Genomic DNA, 25,905 nt, shown 5'->3' with positions numbered 1-25,905 from the left:
TGCTCATCTTTGCTAGGGATGGGTATTTTGTTTGAGGCAGAACAGTTGAAACTAATACTCCGTTTTTGTTGAAAAGGCAGTGTAAATATCAGTATCCTTCTTTTACCCGTGAGGACCTTGAGGCACTGTAAGATTGGATGGACTCATTTCTTTAAGGTTTCTCAGTTAATGAGTAACAGCTGATGTCAGAACACGTGACATCAGAGCTGCGGTTCTGCATTCTTTCCATTCAGAAGGAGGAGGACAAGAGAAGGGTGAAGGGAGGGAAGGAAGAGGGCGTAGGAGGAAAAGGAAGAAGAGAGGAAGGAGGAGGAAAAATGTTGCTTGTTGTGTTTATTATCCACCATTCGCAATGTTTAGCACAGTCATACATTACTGCTTTCAGTTTTATAATTATCTCCTGAAATTGATAGTTTGCATTTTCCCCATTTTACAGTTTAGGAAACTGAGTCTCAAGGAAGCGATATTCCTCATTTATAGTTGCACAGCTAGAACTAGAGCTACTCCAAAGCCTACACGTAACTAATTCCCATGGTGTTCCTTATCTTCCCATATTTTTTTAATGGACATTGCAAAATTCACTTTAAATTTTATTTTATTTCTATAAGATAAACAGATTGGGAACACTAAAAAACAAACAGAACTCTGGCTCTGCTCCATGCCATGGTGGTAGTACAGACACTCTTTTGGCAGGAAGTATTGATAAGTTTCTGGACTAAAGCGAAAGTAGGGAATTAAAAGTTAACACCAAAATTGAAACAAAGCCATGTTTTGTGAAGCGCGCACTAATAGCAGTCCATTGGATCAAAGGATATGATCTCACTTCACAGTAAAACAGGTCTTGCAAGCCCAGGTAACTCAGGAAGCAGAATGGTAATTATTCACAGAAGAAAGCAGGTAGTATACTGTTACATTACTACAGGGGAAAGTCAGAAGGTCACCAGGCTTGCAGGGTAACTGACACAGCTGAAACTGCTTGGCCCCCTTTAAACAAAAGTAGTAAAATGGGAGAGAATGAAGCAAGTTTACCTAATACTGCTTTGCAAGGTAAGTGCCAACAGCCTCTGAAATGGTTGCAATCAGATGTGTAAGTGGTGTCGATTACAGTGTGTGTGTGTGTGTGTGTGGTGTGCGTTCGTGCACTCCTGCTGCGTTTCAAGGTGTGCTTTGAGGGTGGGGAAAGAAGTGGGGATTGTTTCTGAAGAAGCAGCTGTCTCGTCCTTTCTTCTCAAGTACTCAACCTACACAGAAAAACAAATTTGGTGGAGTAGGGAAAACCTTATCTTACTTGAGCTATAATGCTGGAGAAATGGTACAACCTACTTCCAGTCCTTTTTCATGTGAAACTTTTCCCAATATTGACAGAATATTGATTTTTGTTCTTGCCTGTGAGATTTTTATTTGTAATCAAATTTTACCATCTCGGGTTTACCAGCCAAGTGTCCTTGTACTTAATATTACCATTTTTTTAAGGGAGAAAACAAGTCTCAGAGGGCAGTGTCTGGCTGGGGAGAGTGGTTGGTTTTAGAGGTCTTACTTTATCAGATACCTTTGTCCTTTAAAGGGGCTGGCTTTATTGACATTGGCCTGACCAGGCTACTGTGGCTAGGCTTGTTGATAGAAACAAATACAAGTTGCCTCACACTTTCTACTTTTTTGAGTGAGAAAGTTTCTTTTTTTTTAAGAAAAGGGCAGAAGGCATATTTGTTGCCATGATTTCTAGTTGTCTACTCTCTTGTTGTTAATTATTTACCACCTTTACTAGTGACATTTTGATCAAGGTCTTTTTAAAGAAGTCTCCTTGATGATGACGTTTTTATTTCTTTAAATATGTTCTTGTGAAGCTTACCAACAAGAGAATACTCAAACCACTGTTTTCCTTTAAGTGTATGTAACCAAAATTTTTCTGTAAGTGTATGTAACCAAAAACATAACTATATCTGTGAAATGTAACACATCTGAGGATAACAAGACCATCATAGACATGCTTGGTCATAAACATGTATCACCCATTTTTATAGAGTTAAATAATCTTCCAGAATATCTGTTTTTTACTGTATTTTCATTAATCCTTTCTCTACTTACTTTGCTTAAAAATCCCAGAATTGTATTTCTATTTCTGTGTATTTCCTAAAAAAAAAAAAAAATATGAAACACTGTGTAAAATGCTATTAAAAAATACCTTTAATGTAGAGTAATTTTAAAAGTTATTTAGTGCTTTTATTGAAGAAAAGCAGCAAAGTAAAAGAATCATTCAGTATAACTCTATGAAATAATTTGTGTTTTATGGATAAAATGTATGTGATTATAACATATGCCTTAACATATTATTATATGAAAAACTCTAACAACCTAGATGCTTCCTATACATGGGAAAGTATATAGGAAGCATCTAGGTTGTTAGAGTTTTTCATACAATAATAATTTTGTATCAAATGTGTATGACTATTTGGGAACCCCCAGAATAGCCCAGTTTAGCCTGTCTTGTACATCATCTGTGTCTGTGTTCAGGATTGAAATAAGCTGAGGAGTACCCTGGCAGCTGTCCTGTCCCCTCATCATCCCTCTTTATGTCAGGATCAGGATAACATTTGCTTCTTATTTTAGAGTCCCAGAATGTGCATAGATTGTTGTTTTGTGGGTTTTTTTTTGCCTCTTTTTCCCTGACACTTTTATATCTGTTATGAGTCTGGTAATACATTCATTCCATTTGAGAAGGGTGAATTTCTCTTCCTCCTATATATTGATTTTTCCAATTATTTTCAAAATCAATTATTAGCACAAATCAGAAAAGCATGCATAAAATTTAAAATAAGAGCTATGGTAAATAATTTGAATGTCATGGTTTGAGTTAGAAAACAGTGTGCCTTGATTCATAAAGCTTCTGTAGCTGGGGAATACTTGTGAGATCAATTCTATCCTGGGGTATTTTCTTTTGTGCACTCTGCTTAAACTTTTCAATAAGGAATGTGTTCCCTTCTGATCTTATCTGAGTTGAAATGCATCCTTGGTAGGTCTACAGATGGTTCAGATTTCTCTTCTTGGAGTGTTGAAATGCTTCCATTCCAGACATATTTGCCTTAAGATTATTCAGTGAACCTATTAAGTCAGTGAGAATTAATGAGAAACAAGATGCTTCAGTTTGAAATTACTTCTGGATCTTGTTTTAATTATAAAGGAAAACACAGTAGGAAGAATTTTTACCTTTATTTGTATGTGTGAAGGTAAGATATTTTGCTAAAGTTGTCTAATATCTTGTAAAACAAACCAAGATATATACAGGAGTCTTCATTTATGGATTGTTCTAGTAGTATTCCATTTTCTGTGCAATCAGTTCAGTTCAGTCGCTCAGTCGTATCCGACTCTTTGCGACCCCATGAATCGCAGCACGCCAGGCCTCCCTGTCCATCACCAACTCCTGGAGTTCACCCAAACTCATGTCCATCGAGTTGGTGATGCCATCCAGCCATCTCATCCTCTGTCATCCCCTTCTCCTCCTGCCCCATAATCAGTCTTATATCTGAGCCTGAGTTTTAAAATTACCAAAGTAAATGAAAAATGAATTTTGAAATGTTGTTTAATTTTTCTTTTACTTAATAGCGTTTATAAATATTCTGAAGTTCTCTAAAATAATACTGCTTCTAATCAGCTCTGCTCACAAATAAGTATTCTCTAACAGAAATGACTATATGCGGATGTTTTGTACATTTAGCCTATAGATGATTTAAGTGTTTTGGCTATGAAGATAATAAGTGCTTAATAAATGATAGATTATCATTAGAACTCCATTATGTGTTTTGAATAATGGTTTTCTAAGGCCCTTGTATATATCTAGATTATCTAGACTCACTGGGCCATCTCTAATCATAACTTGAAGGGCTAGCTATAGACACTGTCAAGGATTATTCATTTTAGCACTATATCCTGTAGGCCTCTGACCATTATTATACCCAAGTTGCTGGTAGATTATGCCCTGATTAAGAGCCCATAAGCTATCAACATTTAATGTTTCCAATGATATTGGGAACCTATCTTTTCCTGAATGAGAGTGAAATCTTTCCAAAGTTACCTTCGGCTTAATGTGAACAGATTTCAATTACCTTTTCTAACCTAAGAAGCAATCTCTCCCTGTTAGCCTCAGTGATAAAGTTAACAGACAATTATATAAAACCTTCATACATGAAGGTCCATAATATTCTCTGGATTCATAGAATAGAATTATCTTGGGTAGAAGAGAATTCTAAAAAATGTTTTCTAATTTTTGAAAATATAAATAAAATGTACAAATAATATGGCATCAGGAATAGGGATGAGTGTTTTTTTTCATCATTAATTGCTAAGGAAAGGAAGGAGGATTTCCTTCCTTAATATCTGTAAGCACGTGTACCACTGAGTGGCAAATTGTCAGTCTGTGACAGTAGTGAATGGCCATGGCTGAGATGACAGGATGGTGGCACTCCCTTCTTGGCAGGAAGTTATCTGGAAATTGACTTAGGATAAGGTTTCTCTGCAATGTAGGAGACCCAGGTTCAATCCCTGGGTCTGGAAGATCCTGGGGAGATGGGGATGGCTACCCACTTCAGTATTCTTGGCTGGAGAATTCCATAGACAGAAGATCCTGGAGGGCTACAGATCCTGGAGGGTCGCAAAGAGTCAGACACAACTAAGCTACTATAACACACACACATACAAGATTTCTCCAAAGGGTATCCTTGAGCATGTAAGGGACCCTAACCTAGTCTCTCTCACGAAGGACAGGTATTTTCTGCTTCTCCCAGGCTTCTCATTAACAGGCAAGGCAGACCCTAGTCAGAATTGTTTAAAAAAAAATGGTGGGTGGGGGGAAAAAATCTCTCAAGGCTCAGCTGTGTTCCTCATCTGCTGACTCCCTCCTACCTCAGGAATTCAGCCCCAGGAGCTCTTGTTTTTCTTCTCCTTTTCCTTGGTCAAACATGTCCAAGGCCACCTGCCTCTTTGTAAAGGGCTGTTGTTGTTTAGTCACTCAGTCGTGTCCAACTCTTTTGCAACTCCTTGGACTGTATGTAGCCTGCCAGGCTCCTCTATCCATTGGATTCTCAGCAAGAATGCTGAAGTGGGTTGCCATTTCTTTTTCCAGGGGATCTTCCCAACCCAGGGATGGAACCCGTGTGGGCTGCATTGTCAGGCAGATTCTTCACCACTGAGCTACCAGGGAAGCCCTTTGTAAAGGATAAGATTTATCCTTGGAATTATTTGAATAACAGAAATCTCTTGAGTTCAGTGCCAGAACAACCTTGTGAGAGGGGATCTCTTTGAGTAGAGTTTCCTCTGAGCTACTTAACACATCCTCTTCTCTCAAACTGCCTGCTTATCAGCTGCTTGGATGTTTTTGAACACCTTCTAATTAAAGTCCTTCTTCCTACCTCAGTTCTTTGTTCTCTAGGTTAAGAACCACCTATTCTAAAGACTACAAAAGACTAGAACTCTGTGGAAAAGATGTTTCTAAGTTCAGAAGTTTGGCTAGACCCTTTCAAATGCAAGGCCAGTTATAGGTAGCTGTCAGCAGAGACAGCTCTTCACCAACCCTCTGAGGGAGAATCTGGCTCTCAGAACTAGGGTAAAAAAATCTGTAGAATATAAACATTTTCAAGATAGAGAGGGAGTATAGAGGACCTTAAGTCCAAAATTTTTACTTTGTAGAGGAACAGAGATCCTTTGAAGGTGCAAAAATTGTTTTCAGTTCCTCAGAAGCAGTTGCCAGAACCCAAGTCTCCACCCTAGCTGCCTAAATCCTATAATTTGATGGAGGGATTGGGCACATTGTTTTCTAGGAGTATTTACTTTTTAGAGAAGGAAATTTAGACTTAAAAATACTTTCCATATTGACATCTTTTAGCCTCTGTGGTATGACCTGTAAATCACCATCCAGTATTCAGCCTGGCCTTTAAATGTTTGCTCCATCCAGGGATCCAGGCTTGGGTATTCTCTTGACTGCATAAAAGTTATTTAGGCTCTTGAGACATATATTAACTTTCATCACAAGGAGGAATTGGCTTGAAATTCCATAAGCACATGCAAAAAATGTTTCTCCATGATTCAGCCATTTCTTTAGAAATTATACTTTTTCTATCTGGCTAGTATAAGAAAAAGGAGAAGGCAATGGCAACCCACTCCAGTACTCTCACCTGGAAAATCCCATGGACGGAGGAGCCTGGTAGGTTGCCATGAGGTCGCTAAGAGTCGGACTTGACTGAGTGACTTCACTTTCACTTTTCACTTTCATGGACTGGAGAAGGAAATGGCAACCCACTCCAGTGTTCTTGCCTGGAGAATCCCAGGGACGGAGGAGCCTGGTGGGCTGCCATCTATGGGGTCACACAGAGTCGGACACAACTGAAGTGACTTAGCAATAGCAGCAGCAGCAGCAGTATAAGAAAAAAATTCAGGTGGGAAGATGCCTTAGTGTCTGTGCTTCTGTGTGTGTTTCTAAGTTGCAGCCCAAGGGCAGCAGTACTGTATACCCCAACCAGTTAGACTGGTTTGGTGTGTCTGTTTACTTTCTGTGGGGGGAAAAGTATCTTACATTCATCATCATAAACCATACCTGTGAGTGCTTTGAAATCTTTAAAAAACCCCAAAGAGAACTCACCAGTTTGTAAATCTTCCTTCCAACCCACTCGAATTTTAATAGCATTTTCAGTTATGACAAGTGCATAGAGCTCTTGTTTAACCATTTGCATTCCTGGAGGAAGCTTTCAGTTGCTCTGAGTGAGAGGTTGGTAGACTTGAGACACTTTGAAATTGAAATTTAGATATTGACGTAATAGGACATTTTGGAGTTGAAACATCCAGAAGTTCTCCTGGAGAGGTCTTATAATCTAAGGACAAAATCAAGCATAACTGGAGGAAATAAAATTGTAGAGAATATCAAAGCATGAAATCCCTGGTGAGTCTGACCAAAGTATGTAGGCAAAAATGCATGGCTTGGGGATTTTTCAGAATTATAAGGCAAAGAACCCTTGGAACAGGCAAATAAGATTAGAATATGAACTCCGAAGTCAGACATAAAAAATAGTTAAGGAAGTTGTGATAAACAATCTATCTGCCTGCCAATGCAGGGGGATGTGGGTTCGGTGTCTGGGTCTGGAAGATCCTCTGTAGAAGGAAATGGCAACCCAATCCAGTATTTTGCCTGGGAAATTCCATAGACAGTGGAGCCTGGCAGGCTATGATGTCCATGGGGTCTTAAAGAGTTGGACATGACTTAGTGATTAACCAACAAGGAAGTTAACATAACTGCCCCGAGAAGCTCTCTTTTCTTGTCTTTCTAAATGGAAATAGGATCTTTACCTTCTTAGAAATAAAACAGCAAGTGACATATTTGAATGAAACTTAATAAAAGCAATTAATAATGTAGAACTCAGTTAAGACCTGCTGTTGGGGAAAAACCAGTGCTCAGACACTCTGAAATTTAGTTTGTTCTTAGACTAAAATGATCTGAAATGCGAAGTTTAACCCCCTTGGTTTAAATGATATTTCATGGCACTGAAATTGTTTTAAAGAGAAACATTTTAAGTTTCTATTAAAGTTACTGTAAAACCTTCTTGAAGAAAAGGTGATACATACCTACAGGATGACTTGATTATTTAAACATTATTATTAATAATACAATTAAAATGTGTTCCATATATTTAAAAGGCTGGAGCTGTCTTTGAATCTACTTTCTTTTTCTTAAAAAAATGAAACTAAGCATGCAGTAATAATCTGATGATTATACATGTATAAACACCATGTAATTATTCCATTCTATGCCTATTCTCTAGATTTTGGAAAGAGTTTAGACAAATTTAGCTAATTGAGTAGTACAGTAAGCCAAATTTCTTTGTATTACAGCTTTTTTGGGGGGAAGATTATTAACCAAGCATGTACTTGACATTATTGAAGCGTATTACACTTGATACATCGGTGAGGGAAAAATGAGATGCTGATAAGATTGCAAATAAAATGTGATTAGGTTCAAAACACATAAAAGGGCATTGAACTTCAGCTGATCCTTTGAGCTTCTAAACTCTTCAGGAAAAGTACGGGTAAATATTTTTATTTAACAGGGCTATTTTGTTGTTCTATTGATAGATATGTTTAACCATCTCCACAGTTGGACACTTTGGAAGGCACATTTATAAATGCTGTTATATTTATGTGGAAAATTTATACTGAAATTTACCTGTCCTCTTTAAATCTCTGATCAATGTAATGCAAGTTGTACATTGTGCACTAAAAAATTGAGTGTGAGGTAGAGGATTGGTATAAAATCTTGTCTACTAAAAGAGCTTGAAAGAGAATTGTTTTGAAAAGTCAAATATTGAATTTAATACAATTCGTATAAACAAGCAAAAGATGTACATGAATACCTATTAAACAACATGATCAACTTTGCCATGTGACTTCAGACCTTGGTGAGTGATTAACTTCAATAATTGTTTATAGTTTTGAAATCATTTTATCTCAGTGATTCTTTCGGTTTCTCAAAAGTGAGTTCCTTTGCAAACAGAGCATGAGAAGCAGAGAGGATCGAGGGTCACTGTGCCTTCTTTTCCTCTTTGTGTATGGACCCTTAGTACAGTCACAGACAAGTCCTATGTGTGCTTGTGCTTAGTTGCTCATTCGTGTCTGACTCTTTGCGACCCCATGAACTGTAGCCCATCAGGCTACTTTTCTCTGTCCATGGGGATTATCCAGGCAGGAATGCTCGAGTGGGTTGCCATTCCCTTCTCCAGAGCCTATGTTCTCTTAAACTCTTGATAAAGCTTGAACAAATTTTCATCACATCCATATTTCTTGGTGGTAGGTTTTGGAGATCAAGAAATATACTTTGCCACAAAAGGAGGAAGATGCTTCCAGTCTTACCAATTCATGGTATCTCTATAACTACAGACACATATCTGAGAATTTATAGAGAAATCTAGAAATTCATAGACAGTTTCACAGAAGAGATCTAATGTGACCTGATTCTGGCCAGAATAAGTGACAGAAGAAAGAAACTTTTTCCTGGCAAAACCAACAGAGACAATCATAAAATTGTATCTATCCCATGTATTTACTTGCTTTGGTTTCCACTCTCATTGAAAATAAAACAGATTTTCCAAAAATTACTACGGTTGACTGTTACACAACATGGGTTTAAACTGCACAGATCCACTTATATTTGGATTTTTTTCATTAAATACCTACTATAGTACTACATAATCTGATGTTGGAACTGGATTGAACCCCCCTCCCACCTCCCTCCCCATAACATCTCTCTGGGTCATCCCCATGCACCAGCCCCAAGCATTACGCATCATCTTTTTTCCTAGATCATAAAACTTATAATATTGCTTATCTTTTTAGGAATTGGTAAATTCCTGAATTATATTTACTAAAATACTTTTACATAACAATATAATTCACTATAATGTTATTAATAAAAGGTTCTGGAAAGGATATCTTCACATGAATTTTTCACTTTCACAACTTGATTAGTTAGTAAATAATTCATTTTCATACTACATATAAAACAAAAATCCTAATACTCATTAGGTACTAAATTCAAGTGGAAATTTACTAAGCTTATTTGAATCTCACAATAATCTTGGCCTTCCCTCTTCCTCTCTTCCCCTCCAACAAATATACTAAGCTGATTCCCAATAAGACTTCTGCCTATTGGTAATGTCTGCTGAACTTTCTACAGTTTGTTCCTTCTTGTCATTCCATCATCAGGTTAAATATCATCTCAGCGATAACTTCCGTAGCCTCACAAACTAAAGTAGCCCAGCTCTGTCTTAAGGCCTGATTTTAAATATCTTACAAGGAGCCATTTTTTTAATGGGGAGGGTGTATTTCTTTATTGCCTGAAGAAAGAAAGAAAGTGAAATCGCTCATTCATGTCAGACTCTTTGTGACCCCATGGACTGTAGACCACCAGGCTCCTCCATCCATGGAGTTTTCCATTTAAGAGTACTGGAGTAGATTGCCATTTACTTCTCCAGGGGATCTTCCTGACCCAGGGATCGAACCCAGGTCTCCTGCATTGTAGGCATACGCTTTACCATCTGAGCTACCAGGGAAGCAGTTCCCTGCAGTAAAATATACCCTCTTTGAAATAAAAGACCACGGGTGGTTGTATCTTTAGCTTAGAACCATGGCTAACATGTACTATATTTTTCATCAAGTATAAGTTTCATGTGCTCAGAAAAAGCAACCATAAATGCTGCTGTCTATGGGGTCGCACAGGGTCGGACAGGACTGAAGCGACATAGCAGCAGCAACAGCAGCCAATTTGTATTCGTTTTAACATTAAAATTAGTTAAGCATAAAGTAGCAACATTAGCACGGTAAATACAAAGCAGGATAAAATAAGACTTAACCAAAAAAAACAAAAAAAAGACAAAAACATGTTAAAATTGAAAGAGACCTTTATTCCGGAATGTTAGTTGACATGGAGTTTATTCTAGGATATGGGGAGCAGAATATTGTTCATTTTCATTTCCTCTGATTCTTCCTTTGACTGTTAAAGTGAGCTTGATTGAGTTTACTGAGATGAGCTCTCAGAGAGTCCAAGTATGAAAAACTATGGTGATGATGGTGCTCATGGAGGAGACATTTAAATGTATGCTATGTTCCAGGGACTGTTTCTAGTGTTCAACATTTGTTATTTTATTGACTCTTCATAACCATTCAGTGAGGAGTATTTACTCAACAAATAAAAATATAAATATATGACTGTATTTACCTTCTGCTTTATTTCTAATTCATCATCATCAATGTCCTTCTTCTCTTAGTGATGGAGAGCTAAGTTCATGTGATAATGATGGGACTTAAAAAATGTGAAAGGTACTTGAGGTTAAACTGGTGTTTGCTTGTACTAAATGCTGAAGAAGGAAAAGATTGTAAGACCTGGGTTTCTGGCCTAGGTGACAGAGAGAGCAGCATTGTTAACTGATTCAGGAAGTAGAGGATGGGAAATAGTTTAGTGGAGGTGAAACATGAGACTGCTTTAACCAAAGATAATTTTATACCACAAGTTTGATGTAAATGTCCAGGACTTAAACTGTGAAAATGACACCAGGCCTTGAGGAAGAGAACTAAGATTGGAGTAAGAGGTTGGCAATTATTAAAAGTCAAGTCATAGGTGACATTTTGGATAAGTGATATTGTACAAAGATGAGAGTTTAAGTAAAAAGACAGATGATGGAGTCTAGCGAACACTGAAATCTAAATCCAAGTAGAAATGAAAGAAACTGACATGGGGTCATAGGAGACAGAGAAAATACAGATGACAGAATTTGGGGGAAAATGCACAGTAGGGGAGGCGTGGTTTCTGTATGGAACAGTCAAGTAGCTAAGATTTGGTGATTCAGGCCTGGAATTAAGGTGAAACTTGAGGAAGAAACAATTTGAAAATGATCAGGAATGAGGTGAAAGGAGGAGACAAAATTATAAACTATAAAGAGCTTAAAATAGCAGAAGTTCAATAGTTATACCCTCAGAAATAGCCATTGTTCTGGAGTTGGAGAAAGAAGAGGGGACAAAGAAGGCAGTCTTCATTACAACACTTCTGTGAGGTAGACGTAGCTTTCAGTTTTTACACACGAGGAAATAGTATCAGTGATGGAGAAGATGAAGGTGTTAAAATAGAAGTGTGTCCGAAGAAGATGGGGATTTGAATCATTAGAACAACTTTAAAGAACAGGAGAGCAGCATTCTATAAGGAATTAAGGGTGAAGGTAATGACAGATTCCCTGGCTTACAGAGAAGAGTGGGTGATGGAACTCATGCCAGTGGCCTGGATCTTTGCAGTAAGGGATGAGTTCTACCAGCCAAGAGTTAGGGTGGAGCTGGGTGTGGGATGTTGAATCCATGAAAGATAAATAAAAGGATTGGCCAGAAGCAGCTTCAGCAGAGTTAGACATGAGACAGTGTTAGTGAATGTGGGAAAGCAACAGGGGAAAAAATGCAGGCTGATTATTAAGCAAGTTTTCACAGAGACATGAGCGAGTTTCCATGAGAGTGAGTGTGTGCATTTTATTGGCTTGTCTACAGATTTAGCTAGAGATTGTTATTCTGGAATAACATCATTTAGCATACCCAATAAGCCTACTCCAGCTAGTTTTCTTCAGATTGCATACTGCTGCTCTCGGCAGAACTAGAAGAGAGTGCATTTCACTACAAATCCATCCAGCTTTTGGAAAGCAATGAAACACCCAGCCTTGACTGCCAATCTACTTTAATAGTGGAATAATGGTATCTTCTTATCTACATAACATTTGCAATGCATGTGTGTGTGTATGTGCTCAGTCATTCAGTCATTCAGTCATGTCCAACCTTTTTCAACACCCTGGACTGTAGCCTGCCATATTCTTCTGTCCATGTGATTTTCCTGGCAAGAATGCTGGCTTGAGTTGCCATTTCCTCCCCTAGGAGATCTCCCCTACTCAGGGATTGAACCTACATCTCCTGTGGCTCCTGCATTGACAGGTGGATACTGTACCATCGAGCCACCTGGGAAGCAACATTTCCAAAGCACCCATATATACTGCTGGTTATACAGTAAGAAGTGACATATATATAGGACTTTGGAATGAGGGAAACACACTTCCATTTAACTTTGAAGAAAGCAAAAGGAGGTTGAGATCAATATTTATTCACTCAAAGATTTCAAGACTCTTGGGTAATTAGTAATTCACATCAGTGTTTGAATGATTATGTTATTATCATCATCAATAATAATTAAAATAATAATATAATTGGATATTTAATAAATATCAGGAAGAAGCAAAGCTAGACTCTAAATCTAGGACACATATGACTCTATTGCTTCTTTACTGCTGCCTTTCCCAGGAGTAAGTGCTGTTTTAAATAGAGCTACTTAAAAAAAGGCTGTCTAAGCAGAGTTTTCAAATATTCACCGTTTATATCCATATGCAAAAATTAGTGACTGTTAATTTTTTGTTACTGAAGAATCCATTCTATAGCTGATACATCTTCTATGGATAACATATTTTACAAGAAATCACATTACATCATTTCTACCCATATAGTGTTTTCTGTTTGGGTACATTATGATTCCTCTTGTCCTAACTACCCTCATATCCTTGTGATTCCATCATGCCTACACTCTTGGCACTTTTATTGAAGGTGATAAAGCTCTGAAGAAGTTGTTTGAGGTAAACAGGTTCTACTAAATTCAAGAATGTTTTGACCATTAACCTTCAGTTTGAAGTCTTAGGTGACCACAAACTAGTATAAAAGAATATAGACCTAACTCTACAAAATATACCTTAAAGAGGTTTTTAAGCAGTTGATGCTTTGCTGATGTAGGGAATATTTCCTCTTCAGTGTTTCTAACTTAACAAATTACATGTAAAAGCCATAAACTCTTTTATATTATCTATAAACATAATAAAAAATGTTACACCACATAAGTTTGACTTAGTCAATAATTCTAGGCCTAGCCTTAGGGTTTGAAGAGAAAATTATTCCTGTTACACATTTTAATTATGCTATAAACTTTGGGAAATAGCTATTGATCTTCAGCATCTGGCATCAGAAAGTTGTTTCTTGTTCTGTAGCCAGTGAAAGAATGCCATAGAGACTAAAAATGAAGAATTTCAGGGAAATCAAAGGTACAGTTAAGGATATATTTTGGTTATATGTGAGTAACTTAGAAGCTAAGATTATCTTCTCTAAACATCTTTATGCTGGAAACTAGGAACAATTGAGTTAAGGAATATATCACATTACTTGTTTAAGAAAAAACTCTTCACTAGTGGTATTCTTGGTAATCTCTAATATTTTAATTCAGAAATAGGAGGGCCTACTCAGAAAAATAAAAAAAAGCTTAAACTTAACACATTTAAGTTTCTCCAAAACTCATATAGAGTACTGAACATTGTGATTATCATTTTATAAGTAATTATTTCACATTTTAAAATCATCAAATCAGTAAAATGGGTAAAAACATCCATTCTGTTAAAACTAAAGAGATATCTAACAGCTATGATGATGACGATGAAGGAGAGGAGGAGGAGAGGGAGGGGAGGAGGAGAGACTAGTTACTGTGTGTTGAACTTTTATTAGGGGATGGGCATTGCTATAAACACTTTACTTGTATGGCCAGATTGAAGCCTACATCCACCAGGTGAGAATGGGTCCCCATTTTATAGAAGGCTCAGCCAAGTTAAGTAATTCTGTCAGTAACTAAGTGGTAGAGTTGGAATTCAAACTCAGGTCTGTCTGACTCATGAAATAATATAGATTTCTTGAGCTGTCATTTTTGGCAAGTTGAAAATTCTTGCATGTTTAGAGCATTTAAAGTAGATTTATGGTTGAGTTTAAACATATCAAATTTAGTGTTATGATTTATTCATCTAAATTTATTAGGGAGGTTCAAGAGGAAGAGGAGATTTTATATATATATATATATGGCTGACTCATGTTAATATATGGCAGAAACCAACACAATATTGTAGAATATTTGTCCTCCAATTGAAAATAATTATATTTAAAAAATAAATTCTCAATAAATACGTTAACAACAAAACTATTTATTGACATATGATTATGTACCAGATGTAGTGTTAGGAGCTATTGAAGCTGAATTCAGTAAGTCATGGACCATAGCAACTTATAGTACCAGAGATAGTGTTAGGATCTCCTGAAGCTAAATTCACAAAGTCATGGACCACAGCAGCTCATAGTCTGCTATGGAAGATGCTACACAGTAATAATACAAAAAAGAGAAAAAAAGTTTAAATATATATATATGAATATATTGTTTATGAATCTTGAGAATTCTCTGATCAAACTTCTATAATTACTCCCTCTTGAATTTCAGAATCTAATTAAAGATATGGTCATTTAGCTTTGATACTATAATGCCTTGTTTGGTCAATTTGGGGGCCTCAGTATGTTTCTAACCTGAGCCATTAAAGATGCTGTTTTGAACATATCAGCAGAGAATCTGTATTGACTTTTCTTGCCAATGCAGAGGCATCCTCTACCTCCTCACAGTAGGAATAAACGAATAGTAATTTTCATCTATTCCTTCCCTACCCATTTCTTCCTAACCCACAATGTAATTAAATTCATTGGTTAAAGAATCTGTTAAATATTCCATGTATCTAATGCCTTTAATATGGGTTCTGGATGCAGTGGTTAGCACTATTTTATTTAGTTTTATAAAGCTAAAACTGAAAATATAATATAAAATATAAAGCTACAACTCAAATTATAACTCTTGAATATAATACACAAGTCTGTATTTTATGAAAAAAGTGCTATTTTTTCCAACTGTTCTTCAATTTGGGGGCTGTCATCCAGCTTTCACTGAAATTTTTTCATGTATTAAGGATACATGCATGTGCATGCTCAGTTGCATCAATTATATCTGACTCTTTGCAACCCTATGTTCCGGAACCTGCCAGGCTCCTCCTGCCAGGCTCCTCTGTCCATGGGATTCTCCAGGCAAGAATACTGAAGTGGATTGCCATGCCCTCCTCCAGAGCATCTTCCCAACCCAGGGATCAAACATGAGGCTCCTGCAATGCAGGTAGATTCTTTACCCCTGAGCAACTGGGGAAGACCCATATTAAGGCTATAATCTAATAAATATAGATAATAAGCAGTGAATTTTCAGCCATGGCTGGTATAAGCAAAATTTCCAAAACTGGATTTATTTTTTCTTTTAATTTTAGACATTGAAGAGAGAACCGAATGACACGTGCAAAGTCTTTCATCCACTTTATAACTTTCTCCAAGGATATATATTTATTATACATGAGCCCAATCAGTAAAGGATCTGCCTGCAATGTAAGAGACCTGGGTTCAATTCCTAGATCAGGAATATCCCCTGGAAAAAAGAATTGGCAATCCGCTCCAGTATTCTTGCCCATGGAAATCCCATGGACAGAGGAGCCTGGCAGGCTACAATCCATGGGGTCACAAGTGTTGGACATGACTTAGTGACTAAACCATTAAGGTGCTTAGCCAGTCTAGTGTCTTTGAACAATCATTAAATCATGGGATTTAGGCATTTTGTAATAGTTCATATTTTTAAAAGAAGATATATGCAGGGCTCTGTGACAGCCTAGAGGGGTGGAATGGGGTGGGAGGAGGGAGAGAACTTCAAGTGGGAGGAAACATATGTATACCTATGGCTGATTCATATTGATGTATGGCAGAAACCAACACAATATTGTAAAGCAACTGTCTGTCAATGAAAAATAAATAAATTAAAAAAGAAGATATACGAAGGCTACTATATGCAAAGTACTGATCCTAGGAATTTTATTGTCACCTCATTTTCTTCTCACAACAATTTCTAGAGCTATTTTTAGCTTTGTGCCTATTTGCCAGATTGCCAGTGAGCCTATGTACACATCAAAGACGTTAACCACAGTTGAGGTAAGTTGCTCTTGTGGAAAGCATCAGATTTTCTTCACCAATTTGCTCTTAGCCCAAGAACAGAATATCACTGCATCTTGATTTCAGTCTCCCCTACTGGTACTTAATATGCCAAGTTAAAGTACTTGCATAGTGGACAAGAAAGCAACATGGGGATTTCCTGTTCCCCTTGCCTGCCAAATTAACAGGTTGCATTGCAGCACGTGCACAGCAAAATGATTAAGATTGTACAGGTTGACAAAACACGTGTGATATGACTGCAGGTGTTTTATATGAATGACATGTCATGGCAAGTACTGGCCTCAAGAGATTATACCTAGGGTTCTGGGGTATAAGGACAATCTATATGCATATAAAAGCACCATTGAGAAGGTGAATACCCAGGAAAAATTACCTTGACTAGGAGTCTATGTAACCGAGGTACATTGCAAATGTAATGTATATTTTTTGCTACTTAAATATTTTACAAATGTCCTATTTATTTGAGTAGATGTAATAAGCATCTGTCTCGAGTGATGGGAGTTTTTGACTGCTGAACAACTCATTCAGCTGTCAGGAGGACAGAGAGTCTGGTTTGTTAAAATTCATGATTGGAAAAGAATTCCAATGTCATCCTATTCATTTGAAGAGCACAGCCCTTGATATCAACCTCTGTCTACTTCTAGGATGCCTAAATTACTTTACGTGTTAATGAAATAAGCTTAATATGAGTGTCATTGCCTTGCTCACTAATTTTCAAACTGAAAAGCCTCTTGATGAAAGTGAAAGTGGAGAGTGAAAAAGTTGACTTAAAGCTCAACATTCAGAAAACGAAGATCATGGCATCCGGTCCCATCACTTCATGGGAAATAGATGGGGAAACAGTGGAAACAGTGTCAGACTTTATTTTTTGGGGGCTCCAAAATCACTGCAGATGGTGAGTGCAGCCATGAAATTAAAAGATGCTTACTCCTTGGAAGAAAAGTTATGACCAACCTAGATAGCATATTCAAAAGCAGAGACATTACTTTGCCAACAAAGGTCCGTCTAGTCAAGGCTATGGTTTTTCCAGTAGTCATGTATGGATGTGAGAGTTGGACTGTGAAGAAGGCTGAGCGCCAAAGAATTGATGCTTTTGAACTGCGGTGTTGGAGAAGACTCTTGAGAGTCCCTTGTACTGCAAGGAGATCCAACCAGTCCATTCTGAAGGAGATCAGCCCTGTGATTTCTTTGGAAGGACTGATGCTGAGGCTGAAGCTGCAGTACTTTGGCCACCTCATATGAAGAGTTGACTCACTGGAAAAGACTCTGATGCTGGGAGGGATTGTGGACAGGAGGAGGAGGGGACGACCGAGGATGAGATGGCTGGATGGCATCACTGACTCTATGGACGTGAGTCTGAGTGAACTCCAGGAGTTGGTAATGGACATGGAGGCCTGGCATGCTGCGATTCATGGGGTCACAAAGAGTCAGACATGACTGAGCGACTGAACTGAACTGAACAGTGAAGAGAGTAGATTTTCGATGATAAGTAAAATAATTGTTCTCCATGTATATACACACAAATATTTGCATAGAAATTTAAGAGAAATATGGAAACTTCAAAAACTTTTCCATACATCATCAGTTGACAGCCCTCCCCGAGATTAAGGATTTCTGTATTCATATGCATTTTTAAAGAGACAAGGTGAATAAATTTCATCAAATTTTCAAAGGAATACATAATCTGAACAGCATTAAAAAGACTCTGAAAATTCTTTTAATATAAAAAATTGTTTAATTTACTTTATGTCCCAATATATTCCAGTTACAAACTTTCTCCATAGAAATAAAAATATGTCATATTCTAAGAAAAATTTGTGTCCCCTAATTTATGACTAAAATAACTGTAATTTGTAGTATAAAAATTGTATTAGCAAATCATTTTCTGTACTTTTGATCAGCATTTAAAAGTGATCTCAAATTAAAGTAATATATTGGTTTTGGGCTTCCCTTGTAGCTCAGTCGGTAAAGAATCTGTCTGCAGTGCAGGAGACCCGGGTTCATTCCCTGAGTTGGAAAGATCCCCTGGAGAAGGAAATGGCCATCCACTCCAGTATCCTTGCCTGGAAAATCTCATGGACAGAGGAGTCTGATGAGCTGCATTCCATGGGGTCGCAAAGAGTCAGGCACGACTGAGCAACTAACACTAAACACTAAAGTGAGGTTTAAGGTGGAGTGTTATTTGGCTTGTTTTCATTTTACTGGACTATTAAAACTATATATATATATATATATATATATAAATGCTTAGGAGAAATAAGCATATGTGTGTGCTCAGTTGATATTCATGCTACAGTGCTATATTAATAGCCAATTTTTGTCAATTTCCTTTTACTAATCCACTTAAAAATGGATTGGAATGGAATCTTGGGGTGTTTTTTTGGAAAAAAAGATAATTTGCTACTCGTTCAAAAATCTAATATTTCTACCACATTTGTTTTCATCATATAGATTATAATGTATACTATATACTCATTATATATATACTATACATATAGTATATATATTAATCAATGATTATATATGATTATTAATGAGTAATTAATGATATTAATAGCACAAATAATTTGGACTTTAGCAGAGTGACATATTTTACACAAAATACATAACAATCTTTTTGTGTTATTATTGTATGTGCAGAGGTAGAAAAGATACTGATAGGATTTGAATTTTTATTCTAGGACTCCATCAGAATAATATAGTGAGAGATACAGGACCCATTGACAAGTACAGAATATTTAAAGTGAATATTAAACAGAATATTTAAAATGTCTTTTGGTTTTGATTTTCATTCTTCAGCTTGTTTGCTACATTTTCTTTTGAACATGGCTATCCATTCTCTAGCCTTTCCATCTATACCCTGCCCTTCTTAAGATACTTTGGCATAAAATGATCCAATAAATTTTTTCAAAGTAAATAGTTATTTCATTTGCAATCATGAAAATTCAGGCATAAGTGCGAGATATATTTTTGTATGGTAGCATCTGTTCTACATCCTTAAAAAAATATCACATTGATGACATCTGTTGGGATTTTAAGATTAATGAGGTCTCATTCTACCGTCTTCAATTTTTCCTTATTTATTGGATCATATCTAAAATTCCACAGCTCCAAACTCTTTATAGCCAAATGAATTCCATTGACTCTGTTAACGATTTATTATCTTCCTCTGTTTTATTGCATTTTAATGGCTATCTTTTGTAGGATGGCCTGAAGAGGAGGTGTTTTGGACTGTGGTCTTGGTTGTGTGCTGTCTTAGCTTGGGCTACTGTAACAAAATATCATAGGCTTGGTGCCTCAAACAACAAATGTTTATTTCTCACAGTTCTGGAAGTTGGGAAGCCCCAGATCAAGATGCCTGCAGTTTCAGTTCTTGATGAGAGCCTTCTTACTGGCTGGTAGATGACTGCCTTCTCTCTGTGTCCTCAGTGGCACAGGAAGAGAGAAAGACCCTGTCTCATTATAAGGATGCTAGTCACGTTGTAGGGTCCTACTCTCTTGACCTTAGCTAAATCTAACTACTCCTGAAGGAGTTCAGTTCAGTTCAGTTCAGTCGCTCAGTTGTGTCCATCTCTTTGTGACCCCATGAATTGCAACACGCCAGGCCTCCCTGTCCATCACCAACTCCCAGAGTTCACTCAGACTCATGTCCATCGGGTCAGTGATGCCATCCAGCCATCTCATCCTCTGTCATCCCCTTCTCCTCCTGCCCCCAATCCCTCCCAGCATCAGAGTCTTTTCCAATGAGTTAACTCTTCGCATGAGGTGGCCAAAGTACTGGAGCTTCAGCTTTAGCATCATTCCTTCCAAAGAAATCTCAGGGCTGATCCCCTGAAGGAGTACCCATCTCCAAATCATATTGGGGTTTGGGGCTTCAACATACAAATTTTGAGGAACACAAACATTCAGCCCATAACATGTATCATTCCAACAACCGATTTAGATGCTTATCTTTCAGTTCTATTCCATATATTTTGCATCTGTGTGATCCTTTCCCTCCTTTCTCCACCAAGCTTTCTATCTTGATAATTCAGTACAATAGTTAAAAAGTTTATGAAGTTGACTAATGTATTCTTCGAGCGAGATTAAATTGGTCTCCAGTTATCTCAGTGAGGCTTCCTTTAATAAATCAGCATGTAGAGTAAATAGAGATTTATTCTGTATCTGCTCAGTTTTTAACACTGCCAGGACTGGGCATCTGAATAAAGTTCCCTTACCCATACAAAAGAAAAACCAAGCCCTAGAACAAAAGGAAGAACATCATTTTGAATACAGCCAATGAGTTCCAGGACAATTTATTACCTTTCGACTTTGGGTTTTGGGATTCATTTCATTATAAATACATTTTCCTTAAAGAGCCATAACTTTTACTGTCTAAAGTTGTCTGAATAAGTATTTGAAGATATGTAATATAGAATATAAATTTGAATTGTTAAGTAGAATTTCAAGGAGGAAGCTACCAGGCAAGATATTTTAGCTGAATATAAGGAAGGATTTTGTAGAGTTTAAAGATAGTATGGTTTTTTCTCATTAAAAAAAAAAAAAGATATTTAGTATCATAAGATAGTGAATTCCTTATAAACATATATAGTCCTGCCTAAGATTGTTAGAGGTGATAGAGAGGAGACTAAGTTATAGATGATGGTATTTTGGGGTTCTTCTAAAACCGAGTGGTTTCTTTATATGTTAGGTTTTATGTAAATATGTGACATGAATGAACTTAAAGAAAAGTACAAAGTGATATACTAAATCCTCACATTTGGTTACTTAACATCTGATTTTGTAATGGTTTTGAACTGCAAAACCTAGATATATCTAGGTAAAATCTAATAAGGTCTTCAAAATCAACAAATTTCATGAAGTGTATTGAAAAAAACAGTATTTAAAAGGTTAAACAGTGTTTAAACTGAGAACGTATGAATTACTGATTGGCAAGTTGAGATTTCGGATGAAAGGTTTCTGTATATTTAGTTAATGCAAATATTTTTTCCCAAGTAAATTAAAAAAAATTTTTTTTGCGCCTTAATGTATATAGTCCCTGGGATTTAGCCAAGCTGCTGAATTATTGTCCTTTAAGAATATTTATGGCCTATCCAGTAAAACTGTTTAACATTTCATGAAAGAACAATTTCCTGTGAAATATTTAAAACATTGCAAAAACTTTATATGTTCTGAATTAGGTTTTTAAAAGCATGTTAACTTCTAGGTTTTGCTTCCTGTGATCACATGTCTCATGTTACTTTTTAACCTAGTATTTGTGATGATTCTTTAATCCATTTATGAGCATAGAATGACTCTCTAGTCTCCTTGAAATATTTCTTTCTGGCAGTAAGTTCAATATCTGTTCTGCTCTCTTCTATCTGCCGATGTACACTACAACAAGGAAAGGTTAATTCTGACTTTTCTTCACCTTTGTCCCACTCCCACTCCTCTGCTATTCATTAAAGACATCATATCTGATATCTGATTCTATTTCTCATAATTAGTGTGTCTGGTTAGATGAAAGAGGAGCCATGTATCTATTTGTTGCTTTTATTATAAGAACAACTAAAAAGAGAACTCCATGTGCCAATGCCATGCTCTCCTACAGGCCTTTTGTGGCTTTCAATGTTTGGATAGAATTATGTATTACTATCTTGCTTCAGTTTCAATAAGCATTATTTAGTTAGTTATTTTATGTGGCTATGCATTAGAAAGATTTTATAGCTTTTCTAGCACAGGACAAGCCTTAAAAACATTGGAGTTTCTTTTGTTTATAAAAGCATAGCCTGAAAGATATCCTGAAAGATAGCCTTTCAGCACATCAATAGAACTTTCAAGTTATTTTATGTATGGCCTTCCCTGGTAGCTTAGATGGTAAAGAATCTGCCTGCAATGCAGGAGACCTGAGTTCAATCCCTGGAATGGGAAGATTCCCCTGGAGAAGGGAATGACAACCCACTCTAGTATTCTTGCCTGGAGAATTCCATGGACAGACCATGGGGTTGCTAAGTCGGACAAGACTGAGTGAATAATACTTTCAAGTTATTTTATGTATGTCCCTCTAAAATATGAGTATGTTTACTAAATATGTATCCTTCTACATATACTTTGTCATCTTTGTTAATGTGGCATGCAGAATAAATAAGTCTATTTTATTAAAGAAACCCTGACTATGCTGCTGCTGCTGCTAAGTCGCTTCAGTCGTGTCCGACTCTGTGCGACCCCATAGGCAGAAGCCCACCAGGCTCCTCTGTCCCTGGGATTCTCCAGGCAAGAACACTGGAGTGGGTTTCCATTTCCTTCTCCAATGCATGTAAGTGAAAAGTGAAAGTGAAATCGCTCAGTTGTGTCTGACTCTTAGCGACCCCATGGACTGTAGCCTATCAGGCTCCTCCGTCCATGGGATTTCCCAGGCAAGAGTACTGGAGTGGGGTGCCACCCTGACTATAGACAGTTTTAATTGCAAAGATAAAGAAACCCAATGTTGCTTCTTAATCTTGTCAAAGCCAGATTTTCTAATTAAAACCCTTATAGATCAGCACAATATAGTCTCCAGTCTAAAAGCAGAAAGAACCAGATTCTTATTTTTAATGACCTTTTCTTTAACATATGTCCGACTCTGTGTGACCCCATAGACGGCAGCCCACCAGGCTCCCCTGTCCCTGGGATTCTCCAGGCAAGAACATTGGAGTTGGTTGACATTTCCTTCTCCAGTTCATGAAAGTGAAAAGTGAAAGTGAAGTTGCTTAGTCGTGTCTGACTCTTAGCGACCCCATGGACTGTAGCCCACCAGGCTCCTCCATCCATGGGATTTTCCAGGCAAGAGTACTGGAGTGGGGTGCCATTGCCTTCTCCGTAACATATGTATATGTATACTTAATTGGCTTCTGGTTATGATCTCATGACATGATTTTTTTTTCTTTTCTTTTTTTTTTAGTTTTAATGTTTCTGTTTTTTTTTTTCCCTCCTTCCTCTTGAGGTAAACACTTAAACAGTTTTGAAACATAAATTATATGCTTTTCTATATGATTTCAAAATTTCTATGTATTAAATTTTTATAATATATTCTGCATGATGACTTGCTTCAAAAGAGTTTTAAAATCTATATTCATAAAATCAAGTGAATACAAAATTAATCATAATAGTCTTGACCTCACTTCTCATCCCCCTAGCTACAGCCCTTGTTGTTGTTATTTTTTTTTTTCTAGTAGCCAAATGTCTTTAAATAATTGTCCCTATTTATTGCCTCTTATTATATTCTTTTTAAGCCTATTTTCATCAGGTGTTTGACTCACCAAAACTACTCTTATCACTAATTACTTATCAACATCACTAATTACCTTTGTTTCTAAACCCATTAGTTAATTATTAATCCTCATCCTAGTTGATCTGTGAGATCATTCCACAGTGATTACTCTTTCCTCTTTCCATCCCTGGCCTTAGGGTACCATAGTTTCTTGGTTTTCCCCTACTTCGTTAGCAGCTTATTGTCAGTCTCAGCCAATTTATACCTGCTCTCTTAATGTTTGTATGCCCCAGAAGTCAGTCCTTGATACTCTTTGTCATCTCTTTCTCCTTAGAGATCTCATATCAGCTCTGTGTCCATAATTCTCAAATTTTCATTTCTACTCCTGAACTTTCTTCTGAACCTTAGACTCTTATGGCAAGTTAGTTATATATTCAAAATTTCTACCTGGATATTTAATAGACATCTCAAGATATACTGCACTTCTGAGAGTCTCCCCCTAGACCTGCTTTGGTATTCCACATCTCAGTAGGAAGTAACTCCATTCTTCAAGATGTTTAGCCTGAAAATAAATAAATAAATAAATAAATCCCCCAAAGCATAAAACAAATACATTTTTTTTCACAGCGTACATTTACTCCATTGGAAATGCTAATGTCTCTGCCTGCAGAATACATCCAGGGTTTGACTGTCTTAACTTCCATTAACACCCCTGTGGTCTCAATAACCAGCATCTCTTGTTTGCAATATTTCATTTGTGTCATAACTGATGTTCTCTTTCTATCCTTGGCTTTCTTACAGCTGATTCTAAACAGAGCCACAGTAGCCATCCTAGAATATTCCTCACACACCTTTAATTGAGGGCTTTCTATTAGCTCTCCCGTCTGTCTAGATTGTTCTTCTCACAGGCATCCCCCTGGCTTGACTCTCTCACCTATTTTAAGTCTTTGCTTAATGGTTATTTTCTTAATTAAGTATATTAGTTTCATAGGGCTGCTGTACAAATTAGTAGAGACTGCATGGCTTAAAACAACAGAAATTTATTCTCTCAGCCCTGGAGGTCAGAAGTGTGAAATCAATATGTTGATAGGTATCTTCATTTGCTTGGACTGTTATAACAAAACGCTGTAGACTCTCTGGCTTATAATCACTAGAAATTTATTTCTCATAGTTCTAGAGGTTGAGATGTTCAAGCTCAAGGCATAGGCAGATTCCTGGCATAGGAATCTGCTTCCTGGTTCATAGCTGTCATCTTCGTGCTATATCCTCACATGGCAGAGAGGATGAGGGATCTCTCTGGAGTCACCTTGATAAAGGCAATAATTCCTTTCATGAGGGTTTCATGATTAGCACCCATATGACCTAATCACTTCCCAAAATCTCTGTCCAGTACCATCACAATGGGGATTAAGTATCAATATATGCATTTTTGTGGAGAAGGAAATGGCAACCCACTCCAGTGTTCTTGCCTGGAGAATCCCAGGGACAGGGGTGCCTGATGGGCTTCTGTCTATGGGATCGCACAGAGTGGGCCACAAATGATGCAACTTAGCAGCAGCAGCAGCATATGCATTTTGGGGTGGGGGGCACAAACATTCAGTCTATAGCAATAGGGTTTATTCTTTCTGAAGGCTTTGAGTGAGAATCCATTACTCTCCTCCCTCCCAGATTCTGGTTGTGCTGGAAATCCTTCTCTGCCACCATCTTCACACGGCCTTTCTCTCTGGAACTGTTGCTTGAGTTTCCCTCTGTCTTTCTGAGTCATCTGTTTCCCTCTGTCTTTCTGAGTCATTCCCTCTCAATACAGGATGATCTCATCTCAAGATGTATAACTTAATTACTCCTGTGAACACCTTATTCCCAAATAAGTTTGCAACCATGGTTTCTAGGAAGACATATGTTTGGAGTCTGGGTGGCACCACTTGACCCACTTCATTTGGCCTCCCTCACAATGTGTTTAAAATTACAGTCATTATTCCCTGCTCTACTTTTTACAATAAGTTCTCAATCCTTGTACCAAAGGCCAGGTATGTTTTGGAATTGAGAACTTTTTGCATTTTGGAAGATTATATGATGTACCCCATGTATTATACACTTGCTTCAGTGGGATTTGGGGCCTCACACCATTATCAAACACATTAATATTTCTGTAGTGAAATGTATAGATATTCACATAATGAGATATATAAAGTATATAAATAACTTCACGTCAGTTCAGGTTAGGGTTTATTCTT

The 25,905-nt window shown here is 37.2% G+C and overlaps 1 protein-coding gene across 4 annotated transcripts in view; it reads left to right on the top strand.

Moving 5' to 3' along the window:
- Positions 1–25,905, top strand: part of NAALADL2 (N-acetylated alpha-linked acidic dipeptidase like 2) — a 1,648,032-nt gene that overhangs the window by 456,610 nt on the left and 1,165,517 nt on the right. Inside the window, exon 1 of one of the 4 annotated variants that reach the window (XM_069559721.1) lies at positions 767–1,047. The exons of the other annotated variants lie outside the window; for them this stretch is intronic. Within the exon in view, the coding sequence (XP_069415822.1) occupies positions 1,005–1,047 (43 nt within the window). The 5' untranslated portion in view covers positions 767–1,004. Of the gene's footprint in view, positions 1–766; positions 1,048–25,905 lie in introns of those variants that run through there. 4 annotated transcript variants of the gene reach the window in all.

Source organism: Ovis canadensis, chromosome 1 (genome assembly GCF_042477335.2).
Source record: "Ovis canadensis isolate MfBH-ARS-UI-01 breed Bighorn chromosome 1, ARS-UI_OviCan_v2, whole genome shotgun sequence".
NCBI lineage: Eukaryota > Metazoa > Chordata > Mammalia > Artiodactyla > Bovidae > Ovis > Ovis canadensis.
This window is presented reverse-complemented; position numbering and strand designations above follow the sequence as displayed.